This window comes from Mesocricetus auratus, unplaced genomic scaffold, assembly GCF_017639785.1.
Source record: "Mesocricetus auratus isolate SY011 unplaced genomic scaffold, BCM_Maur_2.0 Super-Scaffold_100676, whole genome shotgun sequence".
NCBI lineage: Eukaryota > Metazoa > Chordata > Mammalia > Rodentia > Cricetidae > Mesocricetus > Mesocricetus auratus.
This window is the reverse complement of record NW_024429266.1, coordinates 157,958,004-157,982,515: the sequence shown is the minus strand read 5'-3', so window position 1 is coordinate 157,982,515 and position 24,512 is coordinate 157,958,004. Positions and strand designations below refer to the sequence as shown.

The following is a 24,512-nucleotide window of genomic DNA, read 5'->3' as shown; positions in this document are numbered from 1 at the left end:
CTCCCCGTTTCCTCCTTGAAGAAACAGTTATGGAGTCAAGCTCATGTCGTTTTCCTGGGCCATGCGTATTTATAGCGCTGGTTTTCCAACTGTGGGCTAAATTTCTGAGGTGCTCGCTTTGAAATAGACTTTCTGAAGGACTTCTGTGGGGATAATGAGGCCATTTCTACACTTGCAAGTTGGAATACATTACAGGAGAGTGGCTGCAAGAGGCACTTGAAACGATGGGGCTCTGTACAGGACAAATTGTGTTTTTTAGTTTTTCATCCAGAAGGCATTCTGCATCAGTTTCCTGGTGCTTTTGTGACAAGTTGATGTCTTACATGACATCATTACATCATCTGCTGGTTAACTTTGAGGCTTAGTACAGAATATAGAATGGATGGGCGGTAGAGCTACTTTATGTGAATAGGAACAGGCAAAGGAAGGGTTAGCCTAGATACTGCAAATAAAAGGTTTCCAATTCCTGAAGTGGATGCTCTTTAACTCTTCAGGTGTGTGATTTACTGTGGTTCCCTTTGGATATTTAAAAAAGCTGAATTATGGCTATTTTTTGTTGTTGTTCTTTAAAAGTTTTTTCTTAAAATTGTTAGTGTGTGTATATATAAGTGTGTGTAGCTCAAAAGACAAGTTTCTGGAGTGGTTTTCTCCTTTTGTCATGAGGCTCAAACTTGGGTCATTAGGCTTAGTGACAGGTACCTTTTCCTTCAGCACTTGTGCCATCCAACCAGCCCCATCCTTTTGTATTTTTGAAACAGGGTTTTAACCTGCAGTGTAGACTGGCCTGGAACACACTGTATAGCTAAGGCTGGCCTCAAACTTGTGACGTAGTACCTGGCCTTTGTTTTGTGGATGTTGTCATGAGACTAGTGTGTGTGTGTGTCTGTGTGTGTGTGTCTCTGTGTGTGTGTGTGTGTGTGTGTGTGCACTTGCTCATGTGTATATGTATAGAGGTTGGAAGGTGCTGTCAGATGTCTTTATTGATCTCTGCCCATTCATTCATTCATTCATTCATTCATTCACTCACTTGTTTTTCAGCCAGGATATCTCACAGAAACTGAAACTCACCATTTGTCTACACTGGCTGGCTAAAGCTTTGCCTGTCTCTGACCTACAGAGACCTGTAGCCCACAGGTTACAGGTGTGTGCCACCCAGCCTGGCTTTTATGTCCTAACTTTGTTCAGCAAGTGCTTTACCCACGGAGTCATCATCCCTGGCTCCCACGATTATGTCATAAAACACATAAAGTCAAATGCAAAAGAAGTCCAACTGTGCAGGGATTCGGTGAGGAAACACGGGGGCGGGGGGAAGGGGTTGTGTGATATGGAAGATGAGGCTCAGTTGTCTGGGCTCAAGGCACACGATTGACCACAGGTCCATTCCTATGGAAGTGTCAGGCTGTTGATAGACACAGTTTGAAGGTGTCTACAAACAAACTAAGAAAATTGACAATACCTATGGTCCCTGTTTGTGACAAGTAGGAGGAACTGCTCAATACCCGTATGTATTTATTGTTGTCAACATTTACAATAGGAAAGAATAATCAACTTCTAAGAGAAATTTGAGAAGATACAATGTTACTTTTCCTTTCGTCTTCTTTTTCATCCTGGTTTATGGACTTCTGAATTCTACTCAAAGACCTCAGATTCAGGTCACGCTGAGTTTGATAGTTACTTTCCCCATCATTCCTGGGGCTGCACACCATCCCCTACACCCTGTCCTTCAAAGTCTGTGCTGAACTCCTGTTTGGCAGAGCGTGGGTGACCTGCAGCATTTGGCTCCCCAGAAAGGCTTGGGGCATATGGACTGAATGAACACATTGGGTCTGTCACTGTTCCCGCCAGATCCAAGAAAGGAAGCAGGGAAGGTCTCTCAGGATTTCTGCCCTTGGGTTTTTTTTGTTGGCCTCCCCCTCCTTTTATCTATTATAGAAATGATCATTGATTGGAAGAACCAACGATGTCTGAAATTACTTATTAGATTGAAACTACTTGGGAAAGTGATTTTCCTAACCTGGTTTGTCAGGTTTTTCTCATGTTTGCTGATTATCATCTAGTGAATGGTGTTTGGGATGCACAACCAGCCTCTTGTTTGGGCATGTAGTGTGTAAATGTCCAGCAAGGTTACCATGGCCTCTCAGGTGCCTATACAAAGACATGTGCACACAAATGGAAATAACAGAGGCAGAGAGCCAGAAGGCAGCATTTCTCAACCTGTGGGTCATGACCCCTTTGAGGGGTCAAGCAACCTTTTCACAGGAGTTGTGTATCAGATATCCTGAATATCAGATATTTACATTATAATTCATAACAGTAGCAAAATTAAATTACAGCTATGAAGTAATAATGAAATAATTTTATGGTTGGGGGTCACCACAACTTGAGGAACTGTATTAAAGGGTCACAACATTAGGAATGTTGAGAACCACTGCACTAGAGTGTATGATTGGAAGATGAAATGATTTGGGTACTTGCTGGAAAACAGTGCTGGTTGCAGTTAGAGGAAGGAGTGACTGTAGTTATTACAGAACACACACTCTGGGATATGGGGAAGTGTAACATGAGGGTTTTTTTTTTGTCCCAGTTGGGTCCTGCTGCCCTTGAGCTCCCAAATAATCACACAGTCGTTATATTAATTATAAGTCTGTTGGCCGATGACTAGGGCTTCTTATTGGCTAGCTCTGTCTTAATTATTAACTCATCTCTATTAATCTAAGTATTTCCATGTGGTCTTATTTACCAGAGAAGGGTCCAGACCTCTAACTTTGGCAGCTCACAGGGTGACTGCTAAGTGTCTCTGCAGAGAAGAGAGCAATTTCCTGTTTGTCCCTGCTTATATCCTGATTCTGCCCAGCTACGTCACTTCCTGTCTGGCCAATCAGCCTATTAGTGTATTTCTTTCTCCTCTGCAACTTAGTTCCATATGACAGGCCATTGTCCAGGCCCAACTCTGCATTCCAGGAATAGGAGGTATCACCTGGCTTGTGTTGAATTTGCCATGGGTGGCTGAATCTCACAGAAACCCCGCTGGTAACCCTACTGGGCCCCGAGATGGTTACAATAAAATTTTAGTTGTGAACTAGGTTGAGACCAAAGAAAGTATCTCTAGTTAAAAACTTAGCCATACAGCAGAACCTGTGATTGGCAGAACCTGTGATATGCAGAACCTGTGATTGGTAAACCAGATTTTTAAGGAAAGGAACATGTACATCCTGGCTAAGTTTAAGTCTTTAAATTCATTAATTTAGTTGTTGCTTCTGCAAATATTTGTTGAGGGGCCCAGTGAGATGGCTTAGAAGGTAAGGGTGCTTGCTTCAACTCCTGGGACCCACATGGTAGAAGGAGAGAATCTGCTCTACAGATTATCCTATAATTGTCATGTGTGCATCAAGGCACTTGCATGTAAGTGCACCCACACAAAATAAACACATGTAATGAAAGGATTTGTTGAATGCTTGGTGTCTGCCGGGTCCTGTCTACTTGGTCTCTTAAGGGAAGCCCTGAGGGTAGATGTCTGCAACTTGCCCTCATAAACAGCGTCTTATAGGGAATGCTCGGAACAGTGGGAGAGTGCAGTGGGTTCTGAGGAAGGGGGGGTGGAGTGGAAGATCTTAGCAAACTAAAGAGTGCTTCCCTGAGGGGATGGTGTCCCCCCCAAGGTGTGGAGGATGAGTAGGAATTATCACAAGGTGGAGGAAGACGAATGTATCTGGCTCCAAACAGAACCTTGATGTGTGCAAAGGTCCTGTGACAGGAAGGCTAGGAAGGACTAGGACAAAAAGCAGGATAGTGTTTCCATTTCATTGCTGCTCTGCCTTTTGACCTTGGTTGCCAAAGGGAATGGTGAACTTTTAGGCAACTCTGTTATTTTAACTAAGGTTAACAATTCTGCCAGTCACACTTCCCATGCATAAATTTTTACATTACAGAGTAGATTATGCTATCTCAGGTTTTCCATGTGTTTCTGCTTGGGGATGAACAATGCACTTATTACTTTGGGGGCAAAATCTCGTGACTAGGAAGAGGACACCTTTCCCAGCTGATTGTGGTTTAGTTTGCTTTGAAAGTAGTTTGAAGTATGTTGTGCCTCTCCTGTGTAGAGGGATATGGGATCATTACCTTTTTTATTTTTTCATAGCTAGGCATACTTACTTCTGGAATGTTCTCTGGTGCAGTGGTTCTCAACCTTCCTAAAGCTGAAACCCTTTAATACAGTTCTTCATGTGACAGTGACCCTCAACCATTATTTTCACTGCTACCTCATAACTGCAATTTTGCTGCTATTATGAATTGTAATGTAAATCTCTGTTTTCTGATGGTCTTAGGTGACCCCTATGAAGGATTTATTTGACCCCCAAGGGTTTGTGAGAACCACTGCTCTGGTACCTGAAAGCTGCTTTGATTTGCAGGTTTATATGTGAATACCTGGAAACATTGTAGATGCTGCTCAAGACTGGGGTTCTTGTTGTGAAAATATAAACTGCTTGTTTTTGAGATGGAGAATGAGGCATGGGCCCCCAGTTTTTGGCCCGGGCCAGAGGTGCCAGACCCAAGGCTTAAGGGGTCCTCTGAAAATGCCAAGGCCCTGAGTGCTCCAGGGGCCCTCACCATCTTGGGAGTGTTTAACGGGTGGTTCATCTGTTCATAAAGATAGCATATGTAGAGTTAGAGGCACCTGGGTGTCTTCCTCCGTCATTGGGGACAGATGCTGCAAGAACTCTCTCTTTTTCAGAGAGTTGGAGTCAGGGATTCCAAGTTGGACTTTCGGTGTGGTCCACACATCTGACTCCCAAAGTCTTAGCTCAGCACTTCCTGTTCAGTCTCAAGCCCTTTTCCTTTCTCCCTCTTTTCTATTTTCTTCTCCTCCAAACCCCAGCCTGGTTTGAAATCCCACATCGACTGCTTCTTGTTTGGGGTCCTTGTCTGAATAGGTGGATTTAATTTTCTTCTCCTCTATTAAACAGGATGTCAAGAAAACAAACAAACAAACAAGAAAACAAACACAACATAAAAGAGTCCAATGCCTTCTAGTGTTGTTCGGAGGCCTAATGCCACAAGGTACAAGCGTGAGACCCTTATACCTGTGGCTCCTTTATCACGATGCCAGGTTCTTTGATTCCCTTCTCTTCTGGAATTATATGTGATACATGCACTAGAGCTTCACAGTATTTTCTAGGGGCTGTGAGCATTTTTCTGCATCATACATAGCATGCTGATTTTAATCTTGCAGAAAGTGATTGGTTATTGATTACTGCTCGCCAAGATTGATCTCTGTAGGGGCTGTCAAACGTGCGTCCTTGGGTCCCTGTCTACTCTGTTCCCTGCTCATCGCGTCTTCTTCTTGCTTCTCACAAGCACCAGGATTTCTTCCTCAGGTCCTCATTTACCTTCCTCCAAAGCCTACCAGTCCCTTGTCACAGCCCCTCATAGTCTCGGCGTCTTCCAGGACATTATCCCTGTATCCCATGGGGACCTGTTTCTTTCAAGTCCTGTACAGCACCAGGTTTTGCAACAGTTTTTAATTTGCCATTTGTAAATAGTTCTTTCTCCTCTTATAACCATGGCATAGTGGATATTTTGTCTTGTGGTGTGGGTAGAGACAAGGGGAGTCAGTGGAGGAATATGGTTACAAAAATTGATTCAATGAATAAATATATAATTATTTATATATATAGTGTCTTGTGGATGAAGTTATATCTGTCTCCATCAAAGCAGATTTGAGAGAATATTCAGGTGAAAGGAGACAGGGAGAGCAAGGTGAGCCAAGCAGAAGACGCACAACCAAAGGCCCCATTCACTGTCAAACTGGCTCTGAGCCTCCTAGTGGCAAAAGTGAACGGGAAAATAATCCACTATGTGATGGAAAACATCCATAAAATAAAAGCCAGTTTTGCTGGCCCTCTGACCCAGCACTTCAGCCCTGTGCGAGCTTACTAGTTTGCCCCTGCCTCGAGGGAGCAAGGTATCTAGCAGACATGTAAGAGGACCCCCCCCACCTCCCAGCATGGAAGGGTTCATGTCTTGAGGCATAGGTAGATCTGCTGATATGCTGTGAGACAGATTGTGGTCCTAGAGAAAGTTAGCGAAGGGGAGGGACAGGGATGGTATTGACCAAACCAATGGCGAGGCCCTGCTTCTCAGTTGCCTAAGCACCCACTCCCTTGCTGGCTCACAAACTCCACCCCACACACCATGCAGCAGGCTCACCCAGAGGTTCTCTGACTCAATCATCCATGAGCGAGCTTTCTCACAGGCATGTCTGGTAAGCCATCCATGTGTCAGGCTCTGGTTACTCAGAGCACCGGCTTTTGTTTGGCTTTGTTGCGGCTCTCCGGCTCTAAGCTGTCACTATCCCTTACCTGGAGCACCGCGATAGTCTCAGTTTCTGACTATTCTCCATGTGTGGGATCCCTTTCTCCATCCAGCAGTTAAAATGCTCTTGTGAGATGCTAGGCCACTTTCTGTTTCTACCACCTGTCTCGTTTGGAATTAAGCTGTGGTTCAGTTGCTGGAGGGCTTGTCTAGAGTGCACGAAACCCTGGGTTTGCCCCCTCGGCACCACACAGGCTGCACGTGGTGGCTCACGTCTGCAATCCCAGCATTCAAGAGGTGGAGGCAGGAGGGTCAGGAGTTCAGGGTCATCTCTGGCCACAGAGTGATTTTGAGGCCAGCCTGGGCTACCTGAGCTCCTATGTATCCTTCCCAAGCACACTTAGATGTGCCTTCTTCAATGCCTCTGCACGCTCTGCTCGGGCTGCCTCGCTTTTTCCTTCCTCCTTTGGCCACGTGTCCATCACGATGCTGAGGCACCTCCTTAGAGAAGCCAGACCATCCCAAAATGCCAAGTCCCAGCAGCCTCTTTCTGCTCCTGCCCAGCCCCACGCACATCCCCTCTCTCTATAATTCTCCTCCAGTCCTCAGTGTTTACCCAGCCGGTTTACCAGGGCCCCTTCTCCTAGTGCTGGGACACCAGGACTCCCAGGACTGGGTCTCTCCTCTGCACAGGGTGCGGGTTCTCGGAAGAGCCGCTCAAACATGCTTGCTGAGGGACTCGCGTAGAAGTGGCCTGGGGACCACACAGATGCGATGCGGAGGACTGTGTGACTTCCCTGCAGCCTGCTCCATGTGCTTTGACACCTGTACCCCCTCTCTGCTCCAGTTCCAAGTGACCAGCCGGTAGACAAGCCCCAAGTCTTCCCGGCTCATCTCGGGCTGTCATCTTCCTTTTTGTCCTCTTTCCTGGATCTCTGAGAGCCTTGCTGATCCTAGCTTACACTCTCCCGAAAGACACCACCGTTCTAACCGACTATTCCTTCAGTAGCTCCATGCAAGCGAGCGGCCCCCAGTTAGATGGTCACTTCTGGGGAGGCAGGGATCAGTTTTGTTTCTCATCTCCTAGCTTGTCCTTGTGCAGTGGGTGGATCAAGCTCACTGTCAGTACATACGGATATCTTGAGTATCTTAGGAGCCTTGATATGACTGTTGTTGGGATTGTGTTTTAAAGCTACCATGGAGAAGCAGAAAGCACGGCCTCACGTGACCCGTGTATTTAGTATGGGTAGGAATTGGTAGAAATAACTGCCATTTCATTTGTAAGCTCTTGCTTATTGATTTAACTTTAAAATGGAGTGTATTTATTGTGCTATGGTTATTTAAGTTACATCCTATACTTATTTAGGAATGATTTGTATTCTGTTTGCAAATGTGGATTTATTAAACGTTAAAGTGTATTACAGTAAGAGTTTGGATTGGCAGATAACTTCAGCAGGCAATAGACTTTCTTTCTTTGTCCACAAGAGGGCTCTCTTGTCTAACTAAAGATAATTTTAAAGTTGAAAATTTAATTGAGGCTTAGATTAAGCCTTTGAGAAGCATTTATCCGACTAATGGATTAAAGTAGCCAATATTGTCTGCAATGGGCTTTGTCTTGCTCTGCCATCCTGCTATGGCTGAATTTAGTGTGAGGGTCTGTCTAAGACTGCTGTCTTTCAAGCTGAATCATACTGGACTAGCCTTAAATGATAATCTGTGTATCAGTTGCTAAGGCTGGAAGGCACTTGACGGGGCTCTTGGTCAAATTCTATTAATTGACAGAAGTTTGGAGAAGCCTTGTGGTCAAATGGCCATTCTTTTCTTTCTTTCACTCTTTTTAATGTTTTTTTTTTGGAGGGCCTACCTTATGAACAAGACATATTTAAGTACTGTGATATGCATGACAGCTATCCTGGAGACTGGGGTGTGGGAGAGCAGCAACACATCATCCGGTCCCAGAGGGTCACATGTGAGTTTTGTCAGGAGTCTACCACCCACCCCAAGTAAGGAGCAGGAGCTCTGTTCAAGGTGTTCCAGCTCCCTTCCGTGCTGCGCACATTCCTGACACTGAGGTTAGATCCTAGCTTATAAAGCAGTTTTTGGATTAAGTTCAGAGCTCGGTAGCCCCCACCCCACCCCAATATGCTGTACTGATCTTTTATGATGGTAGCTAAAATCGTTGTCACTCTGTTTTGATTATTTGAAAAATGAGAGGAACATTTCCAATTACAGACTAGTCTAATTAAAAGGAATCAAGCCTCTGCAGTGAGGATAATTGGGCCTTGAGAGATTTATGGCTAAATGGTCATTACGGGTCATACTTGCTCAGCCCCAGACCTGGCTAGTTCGCTTGGATGACGAGCTGTGCAGCTGTGCTGGGTGACCCTGAGTTTCGTGAGTGCATTTTATGTTATGCTACTCTCCAGATTTCCCTGTTTCATGTGTTCTGGCCCCCACTGCAGCATTGTCGCTTACAATAACTGCTTTGTGCTCTTCATGGTCACCTGGTGTTTTCTCAATGAAGAAAATGAAGGGTTTGGTCCTGTCTGCCTTAGAAAGGAATAGCACTTCATGGAGATGAAGATGCTGTAGCTAGAAGGAATTTCTCAGGTTTTTAAATTAGAGTGCAAGCCATACGGGGACGTGGCATGTATATTTAGTTAATTTAATTCAGCTCCAATTAGAAGAGCCTTCTTCAAGAATGCTACCCCATCATTCAGAACAGAAGGTATTGATAACATGTGAAATTAAAATGCCATTTATAAAATTCTTTAATTTTTAATAGATGCAGTTATTGTCTTTAATGGCTCATTTACAATGTACTTTAGTATGTTGTAAAATGATCCAGTAGTAAATTCTTCATTGATGTTTTTAAGGAAGCCATAAAAAGACAATTTGTGGCATGCATCTACCACATATTGGCAGAAAAGTAGGCTGCTTTAATGTAGCTGATGCCCACACTCTAATGGAGAAGTAATTCCATGCCTCATGTGATCATCATAAATGAGAGCTTGGTGGAGGATTCAGCCATGCGATACCACTTGCAATACACCGGTCAAAAACATGGGTAACCTGTAACTTTCATCAGCACATGCTTTAGCCTAAGGAGCTTATTAATTCCTATTTTCTTCGAGAATTAATTTGCCAGAGAAAGTTTCCATTGGCTATGTATTCGAAAGTGGAAAAGCTGATTGCAAATTAGCAAAGACTTCATTCAGTGCAGTTATTTTTTTAAGCAATTGGAAATGGAAACATCCTTCCTAGTTTTTGTCTGGAGACCTGAGGGTTCCTTCTATGTAGACAGGTTCCCTTCCAGAGTGTCTGGTGGTTGCTAGTGAGCTGTCACTCACAGGACTGTCTTTTCCCATCTGCTTCCACTGGTAAGACCCCTTGGGTTCCCCAAACCGAGGTTGTGTGTTTATGAACTATTTTTCCACCTTCATCATCTCCTGTCTCGAGTGGGAACAAGTGTGGAAAAATTATTTATCATGCTTGAAGACTCTGAAGCATCTTGCCTCTTAACAACGACAGCTAGCACTATTCTGCCTTGCACCTGGTACCCAAGGGCTGTGAATAGAAGCCACCAGGCTATCCCAGTAGATACTAGCCCTGGAGGTCAGAGCAGATCTAGTGGTGATTCTGTAAACAGCTAATGATTGTATTCTTACCACCCTGGTGCTGATGCAAGAGGCCCTTGGAGACATTCCCAACCAGTGACCAGAGGGAGAGGCAACTAGGACTGTTTACTTGTAACTAAGCCAGATTCTGTCTTGCTAGATTCTTGCAAAGATGTTTCTTAATGGGACTGGGTCAGGTAATAAATATAAATGCACACATAGAAAAATCATCTTATTCACTTATTTATTTTTGCATTGTTTTGGTGCTTGATTCCGTCACAGAAACCAACAGAAGTAATTTGTCTTCATATATTCTACTTGGCTCTGAAGCATTTCTGCTGGATGTTCTAGAGTTCTGACCAGAAGTGCAGCTGCTCTCACACCCTTGATAAAATGGTGGCTCAGACCCTTGGAACCTGTGTAATTCTTGCAGATTCACTTTCACTCAGTGAATCTGTTGCACATTACCTGGCCCACTGTCTTCTAGTAGCCCTTTAAGACAGAGCAAAACTAATGTTGTAGGCATCAGTGTAAACCATCATAGACCCAATCCAGGGTGTTCTGGTGATGTCATTCCGTCTCGGCAGATTGAGACCCAGAGGTCGTAGGTCAGTGTCTTCAGGTGCCAAGGAAAAGTGACTTGATTTTCAGTGTACTTAAATTCATGGGAAGAGCTGCACATGTTTTGGGAATGTATTAATGTGTAGTCTAGTGGAGTTTAGACATTTGGTGTCTTGGTGGCTAGAATGTGAATCTTAGATCATGTACTTCCTAGCTGGGTGACACTGAATGAGTTTCTGGTCCTTTCTAGGCTGTAATGGGATAGAAATAAGCCCTAATTTAAAATGGATGGTTATTCATTCATGTGTTTGTTTTACAGACCAGGGGGATTGAATGAAGGGCCTTATTCATGCTAGGAAAATAATCTGTCACTGAACTGGCCCCAAGTCCATTCCAATTCTGTTTTAACAGAAGTCTCATATAGTCCAAGCTAGCCTGGAATCTTGGATCCTCCCGTCTTATCCTGTCAAGTGACTGGAATTGAAGATATGCACCATTATATCCAGTGGGGGTTAATATTTTAAAAGGCTTAACACAACAGTTAGGTGTTTTGTCTATAGTAGATGCTATATGACAGTCTGTTTTTTGTGGGGTCAGGGGTCAGGGATGGGAGAGGTAAACCATCATGTAGCCCAGGCTGGCCTGGGGTTCATTACGTGGTGAGGATGTCCTTGAACCTGTGATCTCCTGTCTCCATTACCTCAGTGCTGGTACTATGGACATACAGATTTCACCATTCCTAGTGGTATACATTATTTATTCAATCAAATACCACTCTATTGCTCTATTTATTTATTTACATTTAAATGTATAAACATACCCCACAAACATTCTATCATCTATCTATCTGTCTATCATCTATCTATCAAGAATATGTGTGAGTACTATATATGTATGTACGTATGCATGTATTCATGTATCACAGCATGTACATGGAGGTCAGAAGACAAGTCCGTTGTCTTCTTCCTCCATGTAGGTTCCAGGGACCAAACTCAGGATATGAGCAGCAAGTGCCTTTGCCCACTGAGCCACCTTGCTGGCCCAGTAAGGGTTTTAAATAATAAAGCAGGCAGACCTCTTTGGGGGTTTGGAGGATCCAGTGCAGTGTCCAAGCTATGAACTCTGTTGCTTAGGAAAGGCAATGGTATCAACCATTTTTAACACATCCGATGAAGCCTTTCAAGTGCAGACCTAATTTTGATGTTTCTGACAATGGAACACTGGAAGAAGAGTACAAAGCGTTCCCATGCACTGTCTACCCCATCCACCAGGTGCCATTCCCATTGCTTAGTACCCATTCACCCATTCACTTGCCCATCATTCTTCCCTTCTCCTCTTCCCGCAGACCCCACCTCCCCTCCTCCTGCCTGTTTCCCCCTTTTCATCTTTCCTTCTTTTTCTTTCTTTTCTGTTGGCTCATTTGAAATGAATTGGAGATATTTATCTCTTTATTCTTTAATATTTCAGGGCGTAGTTTTCAATAAGAAAGACTTTTTTTGAGCTGCACTGTAATCAGAATAAGGAGTTGGAGTGTCTGTCTCTTCAACATTGTACTTTACATCCTCTATTCTGATTTTCTAACTGTCAGAGTGACGCCCTTTATAGCTGTTTGGTTGCACACGCTCATCCTGGCAGTGACAAGGAATTCATTTTCCTTGCTTGAGATCCAGTGGACGATACATCTTCCTCTTTACTCAGATAATTCTTTCTCTTTCTTTGGGTGGGTGGGTGTTGGTCTTTGTGATCTAGATAATTTTCCGAAGAAAAGCAGAATGCCTATGGTCTAAATGCCTCAAACACGTGAGTTTGTCCGAATTTTTTTTTTCTTTCCTGGATTGGATCCTCCGTCTGCCCACTTGAAAAAGGAACTAGTATGTGTCAGTGGCACAGGTTTCCAGAATGAAAAACCTTGGGATGGGATAAAGATTGGCATGCGTGCTGGAGGCGGTGCTGCACAAGAGAATCATTCCCCTGGGAGCTCACCCTGCTAACAGGGAAGGCAGGCAGATCAAGAGAACAGAAAGGCACGACCTCTCCATTTCCTTGATAAGAAATCAAGGGCAGGCGGCATTCTTTGCTGTGTAACATGGAAATAAATTAAACATCTGAAGAATAGTCTCCTCGGTCTGGAAACCTCAAAGTTTCTCAGTATTGGGGAATGTGAATAGACATAGAAAAATACCTGCCTCTGTATAATGCCACCGTGTCAGGTGAGAGATGAAAGACATAGCCCGGCATCCAAATGCTGTCTGTCTTTTCAGTGCATTCTCAGAATGACCAGACATGGTAAAACAGTTTGAAACATCTGAGCCTCAATGCGCCCAGTGTCTCTTATCACGGAGAATTCTGAAAACTCCTTAAAAATAAATGAGTTTTGAAGCTGACTAATGGTAATGGTGGTGTTAGCTGGGGGTGTAGCTCATTTGGTCGAGTGCTTACCTAGCAAATGAAGAGTCTCTGGGTTTGGTCCCTAGCACCACATAAACTGACTTTGATGGTGCATGTTTGCAATCCACTGGGGATGCAGAGGCAGGAGGATCAGAAGTAAAAGGTCATCATTGGCTTCCTAGTGAGTTTGAGGCCAGCCTGATTACAAAAACAACTGTGTCATAGTTGGTGTGACTCCTAGTGGATGCTTGAGGGCTGTGTATAGCAAGCTGGTGGTCTTGATCACTGTGGGGTTTTTAAGGGTTTATAATTTTCAGAACTTCACCCAGGCACTGAAAATATGACTGAATGAATCACCCAAAATTGAACTCCTGGTACCTTGTCTGACATGTGGACTATGCTAAGGTATGCCTCTTCTCTGAGAGTGCATTCTTTCTAGTGAACTGAAAACAGAAGGCTCAGTGGTTCCTTCCGTGTGAAGAAAACAAGATGAATATTAGCCAGGAAAGGTCACCTTTGTTTCCAGTACATGAAGAGTTGGCGCTGATGGATTATGTGATGCCTTGCTTTCCAATAGCAGAAGGTCATGTCATGCCCTTGGGTGGACGTGACAACAAAGATTCTTCATCAAGCTGGAAGACTGGGGACATGAACATCCTGAGTAATTCATGTTTATGCAGCTGTTCAGAGCCATTTTCCTTTTGTGGAGTGGATTGTTCCTGGCACACTCTTTGTTTCCCAAGACCCTCAAAGGGGCTGGTCTTGAAGTTCATCACCTGAAAGCTTCTCTCATCAGACTGGGGGAATTATCTTTAAATTATTTAAAGAAGAGAAATAATCTCACTCGGGCTGGGGATGCATTTATAATGGGTTCATGAGGATCCCAAAGTAATGAGGCGGCATTCTGAGAACTGTTTTGATATTTGCAATGCCGTATTTATTGAGTGCCATTTCCATTAGGTTTTTTAGTGTGTGTGACTGTTTTCCGCTGTACAGCAGGGAGGGGCATATTCCCCTCAGCAGTGTGCAAGGCGGTGCGTTCTAGGGTCCATTTTGCTTTTCAGGTGCTTTGGTTTGGATTGTGTGTTTTATTTATGCAGTGCTGGAGACTGGACCCAGGGATTCGTGGATGCTCGTGAAGCACTGACCATTGGGCTTTTCTGTCGCTTGGATCATTCAGTTCTCTCTCCCTCTCTCTCTTTCAATGATACCATTAGAAGGCAAAATGCTGGTGCATTTGGGGTGTTGAGTATGAGTTATGGACTTTCTTGAATTCTTTATAATTTGGAACAATGAGTTACGTTGAAAAGACCTTTTCTGTGTGTCTCCCACTAACACTTTTCAAGAGGGAGCCTTGAAGATGGTCTAGTGTCATTGCAGTCACCCAGCTCCAGGGATTCAGATCTTCAGACTGACTGTGACCTGTTCTGTGAGCTTGAGCAAACTGTATGCCCTTCGGGACTGTCTCGGATTTCCTTTTTGTCCAATGATCAATGAGATGAGGACTGTGAAATAGTGTATCTTAAATGATTTGGGTCACTCTATCATAACTTGAATGGCTGTGTTGCTGAGAACATTTCCGTTTTAAATCTGAATTGTGTAGGACTGGGGGGATTGCTCAACTGATCAAGAAGGACTTGAAATAGATCCCTGGGGCCCACACTACAAAAATAAAAAGCTTTTCTGGGTGGTGGTGGTTCATGCCTTTAATCCCAGCACACTGGAGGCAGAGGCAGGTGGATATCTGTGAGTTCAAGGCTACCCTCGGTCTACAGAGCAAATTGCAGGATAGTCAAGGTTATCCTGTCTCAACGCCCACCCCCTAACCCAGTCCAATAAAAAGCTTCATGTGGTAGCATGATGCTTGTGACCCAAGCTCTGGGGAGGTGGAGACAGATATATTCCTAGGGTTCGATGGCCAGCCACTCTTGTCTACTCAAGGGCTTCCAGGCCAGTGAGAGACCTAACAAACAAACAAAAAATCGAACATGACACCCAAGGAACAACACCTGAGGTTGTCCTCTGTCATCCACATGGACAAGCACACATATTCCTACACACCACCTTACACACACACACACAAATGTATGCACAGCATGCTTACATGCAAGCAGGCACATGCATTCATGTCTGATTACATGCATGTAAACACGCATGTATACCTGCTTACATCAGTGCAGAGACATGCATGCACATGACACGAAGCCATGCATACTTGCTTACATATATGCACACATACAAACAATACAAATATACTTATTTACATACAAAACAAACATAAAATTGTCTGTATTGCGTGGACTAGCATCAAGTCCTCCCTGCCCCCCTGGCCAACATTACTAATGAGGTACAGTTTGTTCATCGGCGGGCCTATTGCAGGCATCATGGTAGAAAGCATTATTTTACTCCTAATGCTAACATTAGATGGTAATTCATCCCTGTTTTTCTGCGTTTTTAAAGACAGGTTTCCCAAGCTGAAGCAGGTTTTGGGAGCTGCCGATATGGTTGGTCCCAGCTACAAAGGAGCATTTGCTGCCACTCTGCAGGACATTCTGGAGTAACTGTGCTTGACTGGACCCACACCCTGTGAACTCTCCAAGGTAAAATAGTTAAAATGATTTCAGTAGACACCAAGTAGCCAAGAGTCGATGAAGCTTCCTGGAAGTCTTTAAAAATACATTTAAATTTTTGGATAATTGTTAAATTGGGCAGTGGTGGTGTATACCTTTAATCCCAACACTCAGGAGGCAGAGGCAGGAGGATCTCTGAGTTTGAGGCCAGCCTGGTCTACAGAGCAAGTACCTGAACAGTCAGGGTTACACAGAGAAGCCCTGACTTGAAAGAAAAAAAAAGGATACTTGTCATTCTTTTAATTTTAACACTGTCTTTGAAACAAAGTCATTTCAAGGTGTAAAATCCTCGGGCACATTCTAGGGGGAAAAGAGGAGACACAGAGAACTTTGAGTAACTCCCCTGCTCCACCTTATTACCCGGCCCTGACATTTCTCTAGGGCTTCACTGTGTCTTTGTGGGGGGGATGTGGTGGGAAGAGTGTCTCACCCGGTAGACCAGGCTGGCCCTGAACTCACAGAGAACTAACTACCTGCCTCTGCTTCCCCAGTGCTGGTTAGAGGCATGTGTCACCACGCCTGGTACTTGTTTTAGGAGCAGCAGAACCTGGCATCTAGAACAGTTCCTGGAAGAATCTGTCTTGGAGACCATGGTCTAGGATTTGGACTGTTGCTCCATGGTCTTCTTACTTTGGGGACTTGTTTGGATTGAACAGGAAAACAGAAACAATTCAGGATGATGTGAGGGCAGGGAAGTGAATGTAGGGGACTGATTACACTTAGGCTTGGATCAGAGACGCTGAGCAGATTATTAGGGGCAGCCCAGCATTCACATATTGAGAAGCCGGGTTGGTGCAGTCCCCTTTTGAGTGTGGGAAGTATCTTAACATGGGGTTCACTCCTTTGAATAGGTTCCAAGCACAGGGTGAAGGCAAAAGGGTTTTGCAGATGTAATTAAAATCTTAGATAATTGATTGGAGTTCAATGGCGTGTGTTTATTCTCCATCCAACTGAATTATTCAGGTGAACCCCAAAATGGGACTGTGATTTATTTTTTTTAAATATGATTTATTTATTTATCACATATACAGTGTTCTGCCTACATACCAGAAGAGGGTACCAGACTGAATTGTAGAAGGTTGTGAGCCACCATGTAGTTGCTGGGAATTGAACTCAGGACCCCTTGAAGAGCAGTCAGTGCTCTTAACCTCTAAGCCATCTTTCCAGCCCATGGGACTGTGATTTCTTTGGAATAATAGTTATAACTAAGACAGGGCTAGGAGACTCCACCCATCAAACCTCTAGGGCCCAAGAGAGCACCTGGCAAGTGCTATTACGTGGCAATCTCAATTACAAAGTCCAAGGATATGCTTTCCACTATCCCAGGGATCAGCTTCCTGGTTCGGTCTCTAGCTGATGACACAAGCCTAGTTAAAACCTTTTGTTTTTCCCTTTCCTCTACTGGCCCAGGGGTGGTGGGAAACTGAACCCAGGATTCTAATTGTCTCTAGCAATGACCAGAAGGCCCATGCCACACTCCTAACTTTCAAGAACCAAACTCCTATTTTTGACTTAACTGTCAACTGTGACATTTAGTCATTTACTTCAGAAATCTTGAGCACTCTCATCTTGGAGACAAACGTGGTCCCTCTCTGCATTGGAGGGTCAGCATGAAAATACAGTGGCCATCTCCTCTACTTCAGTACACATGCATGAAGGGACCCTAAGGCCTGGCGCAGCCTCAGAGGTTACAAAGAAACCACTATGTGGACCTCATGCCAATTTGAGATGCTGAGGTTTATCAATTAGCATAAGGGAAGCAAAGAGATTGAAATTTTTATATTTGATGTGTGTTTCCTTTTGTTGTTGTTGAGACGGTGTCTTCTGCAATCTGGGATGGCCTTGAACTCATTATTTAGCTGAGGATGATTGGCAGCTTCTGACCCTCCAGCCTTCACTTCCCCAGTGCTAGTCTAACAGGAATGCACCATCTTGCCTAGTTTTTCATGGTGCTGGGAATCGAACCCTAGGCTTTATATATGCTAGGTAAGGACTCTACCAATGGTGACGCATCCTCAGCACCTTGGTGACTCTTAGTAGAGTATTTTCTCTTGTACAGGGTGATTTAAGTTCCAACTGTTAATCCTTCAATCCTCATTGATTTAGTTGTTTCAAAGGATTTTCCCTTTTATTCTAGGGCTGAAAAGCCGAGAGGGCTGTAAGTTGGGTTGGTAGGGCCTCAGGCACCAGCCATGGGGGCAGGAGGTGTGGAGACCCATCTAAGGAAGCTGCTGTTACCCACCTTGTTCCACAGAAATGTGCAGACTGAAGACTAGAGTCCACTCTCTTGAAAAACTACTTCTGGAACTCTAAGGCTCACATTTCTGAGTGTGCAAATATGTGTGCCTGTGTGCTTGCAAGCAGAGGGAAGACACTGGATGTGTCTAACATAGGCTGGTAGCCAGCAAACCCCAGGGAGCCTACCATCTCTGCCCCCCCCAACACTGGGGTTACAGGTGTGTGCGTGGTACATCCCTTTTTTTCTTGGATGCTGAGATGCCAAGTCAGGTCCTCATCTTACACAACTAGTAGCATCCTTACAGAGCCCTCTTTTTAGCCCCTGATAGTCCTATTGTTTTCTCATTTTGTTTTAGAATAGAGGGCACAGCCAATTGTGAATGGAGTTATCTTAGAGAACTCTTTTGATACTGTCCACGCATTTGACGGCAATTTATTTTTACTTCTGTTTGTTCCAGTTTTTGGTGACAGGCCCTCCCTCCATTCATTAAATAGCCAATGATGACTTTGAACTCAATGAAGCTCTTGAGTCCTGAAATTAAGGTGTCGAGTCCCCATACCTGAGATTTTTTTAGACTTTTTTCATTATATATTTAAATTAGGAACAAACTTGCTTCCCATGTTAATCCTAGCTCCCTCTCTCTCCCCTCCATGCCCACTCCCCCCACCAGTCCCCCCCAAGCCCCCCACCCAATCCCCACTCCATTCCCCAGGTAGGATAAGGCCCTCCATGGGGGATCTCTAGAGTCTGTCATTTTGTTCTGGGGAGGGCCCAGGCCCTTCCCCAAGTGCCTGAGATTTTTTTATACTGGTTTGTTTTTTCCCACCTAATTTGTGTCATGAACTATGAATCACATCTGGATCAGAGGGTTTTAATACACACACACACACACAAACCCAAAGTCCTTGGGTCACAGGTGCACATTTTTTTGGGTTTATTCAGACATAGAGAGCCTGTGTACTCTCTTTGAAAATGGCTCTAACTGAGTTCTACATTTTGAGATAGGATAGAATATGGCCCGAGTTTTACCAGGGCAGCTTCAGCTGCTCCTTGGAGATTCCTAAGCACCAAGGCGTGGTGTTAACTCAGAACTCTTAATTATGAGAGACATTTGTTGGAAGTGGAGTCAATGCTCAGTGAGATGAAGCTTGGTGGCCTTACAGTTTTCCCGGGGGAGGAAAGAGGAAGTCACGTGTTGAGGTTCTTCACCAGCCCCTCTCTGTTTCCCTGCCTGGGGCTGACCAAAGACCTTGGCCTTCCTCAGCCTTGCTGACTGCGGCCTTGTTTCTTCACAGGATGAGAGTCTGTGCTAGGTGGGTGCTGCTGTCACACTGGCTGCTTCTGGCCTATGTGCTAATGTGCTGCTGTAAGCTGACGTCTGCCTCAAGCCAGCACCTCCGGGGACACACAGGTAAGCCCTTTAAGCTCATTATATACTGCTGAGATCAATTAATAAAGTGCTTGACACACCAGAGTCCACAGGTTAGACACAGGTGCTTGACAAGAGCTTTGGCTGGTGTGTAAATAATGGTAGGCCACGGACAGACAGGGAGGGGCTAATGACTGGTGCTGGAGCAGGGTTGTGCTGGGCGTCTTTGCAAGGTGTTGTCTGGGCTGTCCTTTGAGGTGTCACTTTGACTTTCTAGGGTGTGCGTTAGTAGTGTTTTTTTTCTCTGAATGTCAGGATGTCATAGCACTCTGTGTGTGACTGAGCGTGTCTGCACATATGCAGGTGCTCTTATAACTCCCTGAAACTCAGGATCAGGGTTAGATCTCTGGTGACACAGGGCTATCCTGAGAGGACCTTTTAGGTAACTCAAGATGCTTCTGAGACACGTGGAGAAAATAGGCTGCGTGAGGGACATAATGAAGGAGAGAAGAAAAAAAAAGACAAAATAAAGAAAATAGCAAGGATAACCTTTGCATTTTCATGGCCCTCAAACGTAAGTGTGTCTAAACCTAGAGGGACAGCTGTTCTGGTAATTTCTAGTGAAATTCATGTCTGTGCATTGCCTTTTAAAGTTAATTTTATAGCAATGTGTAAAATAACAGGCTTCATGATGTAATTGTCATGGTTATATGTCATTACGTTTTGTCCATGATTACCTTCCACTACCCTCTGGTGACCCTTTCACCTCCTCCTGTCACTCTGCTCTTCTCTGCAAAGAGCCCCTCCTACTTTCAAGTCCTATCTGCACCTCCACAGGCGCTCTAGGCATGCTTAACTCTGTGCAGGAGAGAAAACATGACATTTGTCTTTCCTCCTCCCCTTTTATCGTCCATTGTTTCTCCCGAGTTCCCCATCATCCCTGGAAGTAGTTCCCATTCTGTCCTTTTGTCTGCCTCTATCCACCCCGAGGGAACCCTTGATCTCCACTGTCCATGATGCTATTCGTTACAACAGGCCCAGGAAGCTGGACCCAAATCACTGTGACTTAACCCCTCTGGTGTATCTGGGAGTTCCAAGATGCTGAGAGATTTTAGTTCCAGACTGAACGCAGGTTGGCAAAGTCCATTGTGTGGGTAGTGGAGGCCACAGCATGGATGAAAGTGCTGGAGTCAGATGCAACATGAGATCTGAGCTCAGGCTATGGACATGAGCAGCTACAGTATTGCCACACATTCAATACTGCTTTTCTTTCTTCATTTCGTTGGAAGTGGGGGCTGAATCTATTACTTCCAAGCACTCTACCACTGAGCTATATCCCCAGCACTTTTCATCTTTATTTACAAACCACGGGATACAATTTACCATCCAAATGCCTCTCCTAACTTCCAGATCACAGACTGGAAATTACATGCTGAACAAATAAAACAGCACATGTCTGAAAAGGATAAAACAGCCAAGGCTCTAGCTAGTTCACATGTCTGAAAAGGATAAAAGAGCCAAGACTCTAGCTACCTCACAGCTTAACTTTTGTGATTTAGGGGGGATATTTATGTTTTTACTTTCTTTGGCCTTTTCTAAGCCCCTGAAAAATAGTTCCCCTTTTGATTCATGCATCTGTGTTGATATATGTAGATATATATTTAATGTAGGTTCTACATGTGAGATAGTACTTGTTTTCAACAGGGATCTTACTATGCATTCTATTGCTACATAAATTATTTTTCATCACTGCGACAGAATATTGGGCAAACACAACTTAAGAGAGGATGGAGGATAGAGGACATATGGCTTATCAGGTGGGGGAAGCCAGTACCAGGCATCTCTCTGGCAGTGGGAACATGAGGTAGCTGTTTGTTTCACATCTAAGCCAAGTCACAATGTTGCCCATATCAGCCCCAAACATTTGAGGTTCATGTGGTCATTTTGCTTCAGCTTTCAGAGTAGCTGAGACCCCTATTGTACTTGACTCTCAGCAGGAAGATTGGGAGTTCAAAGCCAGCCTGCACTATACAGAGAGACCCTGTATCTCCCATGGCCCCAAGAAAGTTAAGTGTAAACCTTGAACTACATACATGTCAGAAGTATAAATTCCCCCTGTCCAGACTTCTGTATCTGGGAAATTTGATTTATGTGATAGCCCACGCCCAGACAGATGATAGCATGCCATGCTTTCTCCTCCCTTACTTTGACTTGTTAAGGATGGCTGCAGTTTTAGGTTCAAGATAATTTCTTAAATCTCTTACAACTCAATTTTCTACCCGCAAGTGACAGTTCGAAGATGAGAAAAATAATGATTGAAGTTTTGCAGAATCAGCATAAAATCGATACCACTCGACTGGTGTGGAGCATCTATAGGTGGCTGGTTGTTGTGCGGCGTGTCTTTTGATGAGTTCATTTAGGGGGCCGGAGTGTTTGAAGTCATTAATCTTATCTGTTTAAAGCGCATCTGTTCTCTAGAATAGAGCTTGGTAAAACATGACAGCGGGTGCATTCTCAACAGATTTCCAGGCACCAGGAAGGGAGGTGGGTGTTCAGGAGAGATGAAAAAATTAAGGAGGGTGGCCTGGGAGATGACTCAGTGGATAAGGTACTTGCCATGCAAACAAGAGGGCCTGAGATTGAACCTCCATCAGGCAGTGGTTCATTCCTATAAGCCCAGGCAAGGGTGGCAGAGACAGGTAGATCCCGGGGGCTTATTGTCCAGATAGCCCACGGGAACCAGGAAGCTTCAGTCCAATGGGAGACCCTGCTTCAAGCAATAAGGTGGAAAGTAATTGAGGAATACACTTGATGTTGACCTCTGACCTACAAGAGGCATGCATACACACCCATACAAACAAGTATATATACCACACACATGCACACATGCATGCATGCAAGCACACTTGAAGAAAATAGGTGTGATAATTTGAATGTAATTGGCTCCCATAATATCATAGGGAATGGTGCTATTGGGAAGTGTGGCCTTGTGAAGGCAGGTTTTGAGGTCTCAGCATGCTCAGCCATACCTAGTGCATCTCAGTCTACTTCCTGTTACCTGCGGATCCACATGTAGCGGCTCCTCCTCCAGGGCCACGTCTGCCTGCACATTGCCAGGCTCCCCACCCTGATGATAATGGACTGAACCTCTGAAACTATAAGCTTCCATCTCAATGGCATATTTTCTGTTATGAGAGTTGCTGTGGTCATGGTATCTCTTCATAGCAATGGAAACCTTAACGAAGATAATAGGCTGCAGCCAAACTTCTCATTTCATCTGTGACAATCTTTGTTTCAGGCTAACTCCAAAGTCAGAAAACAGACAGCTCTATAGTTAACTCTAAATTAAGAGTGGAGTTGTTCCCAAGAAAGGCAGATGGCATCTTCCCATTCTAGTGAAAGTTGAACCGTCAGAAGGGCTGGTGAGAGTACTGAGTGAGGCTTTGCTCAAGCCTGTTGGAGAAATAGCCACCATAACCTGGAGTTTCTATATGGATGGGTTCCCTTGGCTTCTCGGCACACATGCGTGGCATTCTCTGGCTGTTGGCAGTCCTCTGTTGTTATTCTCTGGAACTTTAATGCCTATCACTGTATATCTACATGGCCACCAAGGGGATCAGGGGTTATTCTTGTGTCACAGGGACTCTGTTCTGTAGATGAGGCTTGTTCTACCTGGGAGTCATCTTTTGTAGAGGCTGCATAACTAGCCATGGAGTCTTTTATACATTCCCACTCTGACCTTTGTACTGTTGTATACCTGCCCACGAGTGTCTGGAGGAATGAAAAATAAAAAAAATTAAAAAACACACAAATATATCCTGGACCCCGTGTTTTACCATTCAGTTTACCAACCTGATTTGGAAAGAGAACACACACAGGTCCCTGGCAACCCCAGGCGACAGAGAAAGAAGGGGGTCAGTACTCTTAATGGGACTTTTTTTAAAAACACTATTAGTGCGTTCCCCCAGCCAATAGCATCTTTTCTCCACAAGAGGGCAGCAAACAGCATCCTGAGAAGGCTTCAGGCCAGGAGGTGGTAAAAAACCCTAGTGACTGATGGAATTAACTGTTTAAAGACTTTGTGGAAGTTTTGTTCTTTGTAACCATGGTATCATTGAGACACAAAGCCTCCTAAGTCTGTGGGACTTGTCTCTGGGGCTATTGGGATACTTTAGTGCAGATTTCCCTGTAAAGACAGACATAGCGGCTTTTTTGATGGGGGTGGGGTTGTGGAGATTTGGGGGCTGTGGGTGGCTTCGCTCATTTTCAGCTCATTTTCATGCTTCCATTTTCCCAGAAGGCGCTGTGCCTGGCCTGACTCGGGCTGTCTGACTGAAGCTGTGGTGCCTACCTGGCGTCTACTCACTGTACTCCTCACAGAAAGACCCAGAAAATCTAGAGCACCCTTAGCAACCAGGCAGCACAGGAAACCAAGTCCTGGTGGGCTGGGTTTCAACATAGCTCTAGTTATGCCCCATCTTGTCTGTGTGACCCCTCTGAGCGTGTTTTATCATTTCTACAGCGAGACAGCCGTCAAGCCTGCCTTACGTCAGCATTATTAAAATGTCTAGGCTTACCCAGTAACGAGACACAAACCGTGAGTCAACAGTCCCACGTGGAGCTTTATTGGTGGACAGGGAATGAAAAGGGGGGTGAGGGATAACCAACCCGTGCAGATCTGAGACAGAGAGAGAGAGAGAGAGAGAGAGAGAGAGAGAGAGAGAGAGAGAGAGAGAGAGAGAGAGAGAGAGACAGAGACAGAGAGAGACAGAGACACAGAGACAGAGAGAGACAGAGAGAGACAGAGAGAGACAGAGCGACAGAGACAGAGAGACAGAGAGAGACAGAGAGAGACAGACAGAGCGACAGAGACAGAGAGACAGAGACACAGAGAGACAGAGACACAGAGAGACAGAGAGACAGAGAGAGAGACAGAGCGACAGAGCGACAGAGACAGACAGAGAGAGACAGAGAGAGACAGAGAGAGAGAGACAGAGAGACAGAGAGACAGAGAGACAGAGACAGAGAAAAGTAAGAGAGAGAAAGTAAGAGAGTAAGTCCTTTAAAGGGATCCTTTGCACTCACGTGCAGACTGGTTCTCATGGAACTCGGGGCTGGCCAGAGCGCTGCCTGAGTGCATTCTGCCAGGTAACAGGGCAGGCCAGCACATTGCCTGAACCTTTCAGTCGGATGACTGAGGACAAGCAGGCAGAAGGACTCACATAGCAAACACGTCAGAACGGACACTGCTTTCGTAGTTAAAGGTGCACATACTAGGGCTGGAGAGATGGCTCAGAGGTTAAGAGCACTGGCTGGCTTCTCTTCCAGAGGTCCTGAGTTCAATTCCTAGCAACCACATGGTGGCTCAAAAACATCTGTAATGAGTTCTAGTGCCC

General features: G+C 44.8%; 1 protein-coding gene across 1 annotated transcript in view; it reads left to right on the top strand.

Moving 5' to 3' along the window:
* The window catches only part of Tafa4 (TAFA chemokine like family member 4), a 193,744-nt gene that overhangs the window by 28,147 nt on the left and 141,085 nt on the right, over positions 1-24,512 (top strand). The window contains exons 2-3 of the mRNA XM_040738891.1: positions 15,339-15,478; positions 19,043-19,158. Of these exons, the coding sequence (XP_040594825.1) occupies positions 19,044-19,158 (115 nt within the window). The 5' untranslated portion in view covers positions 15,339-15,478; position 19,043. The remainder of the gene's footprint in view (positions 1-15,338; positions 15,479-19,042; positions 19,159-24,512) is intronic.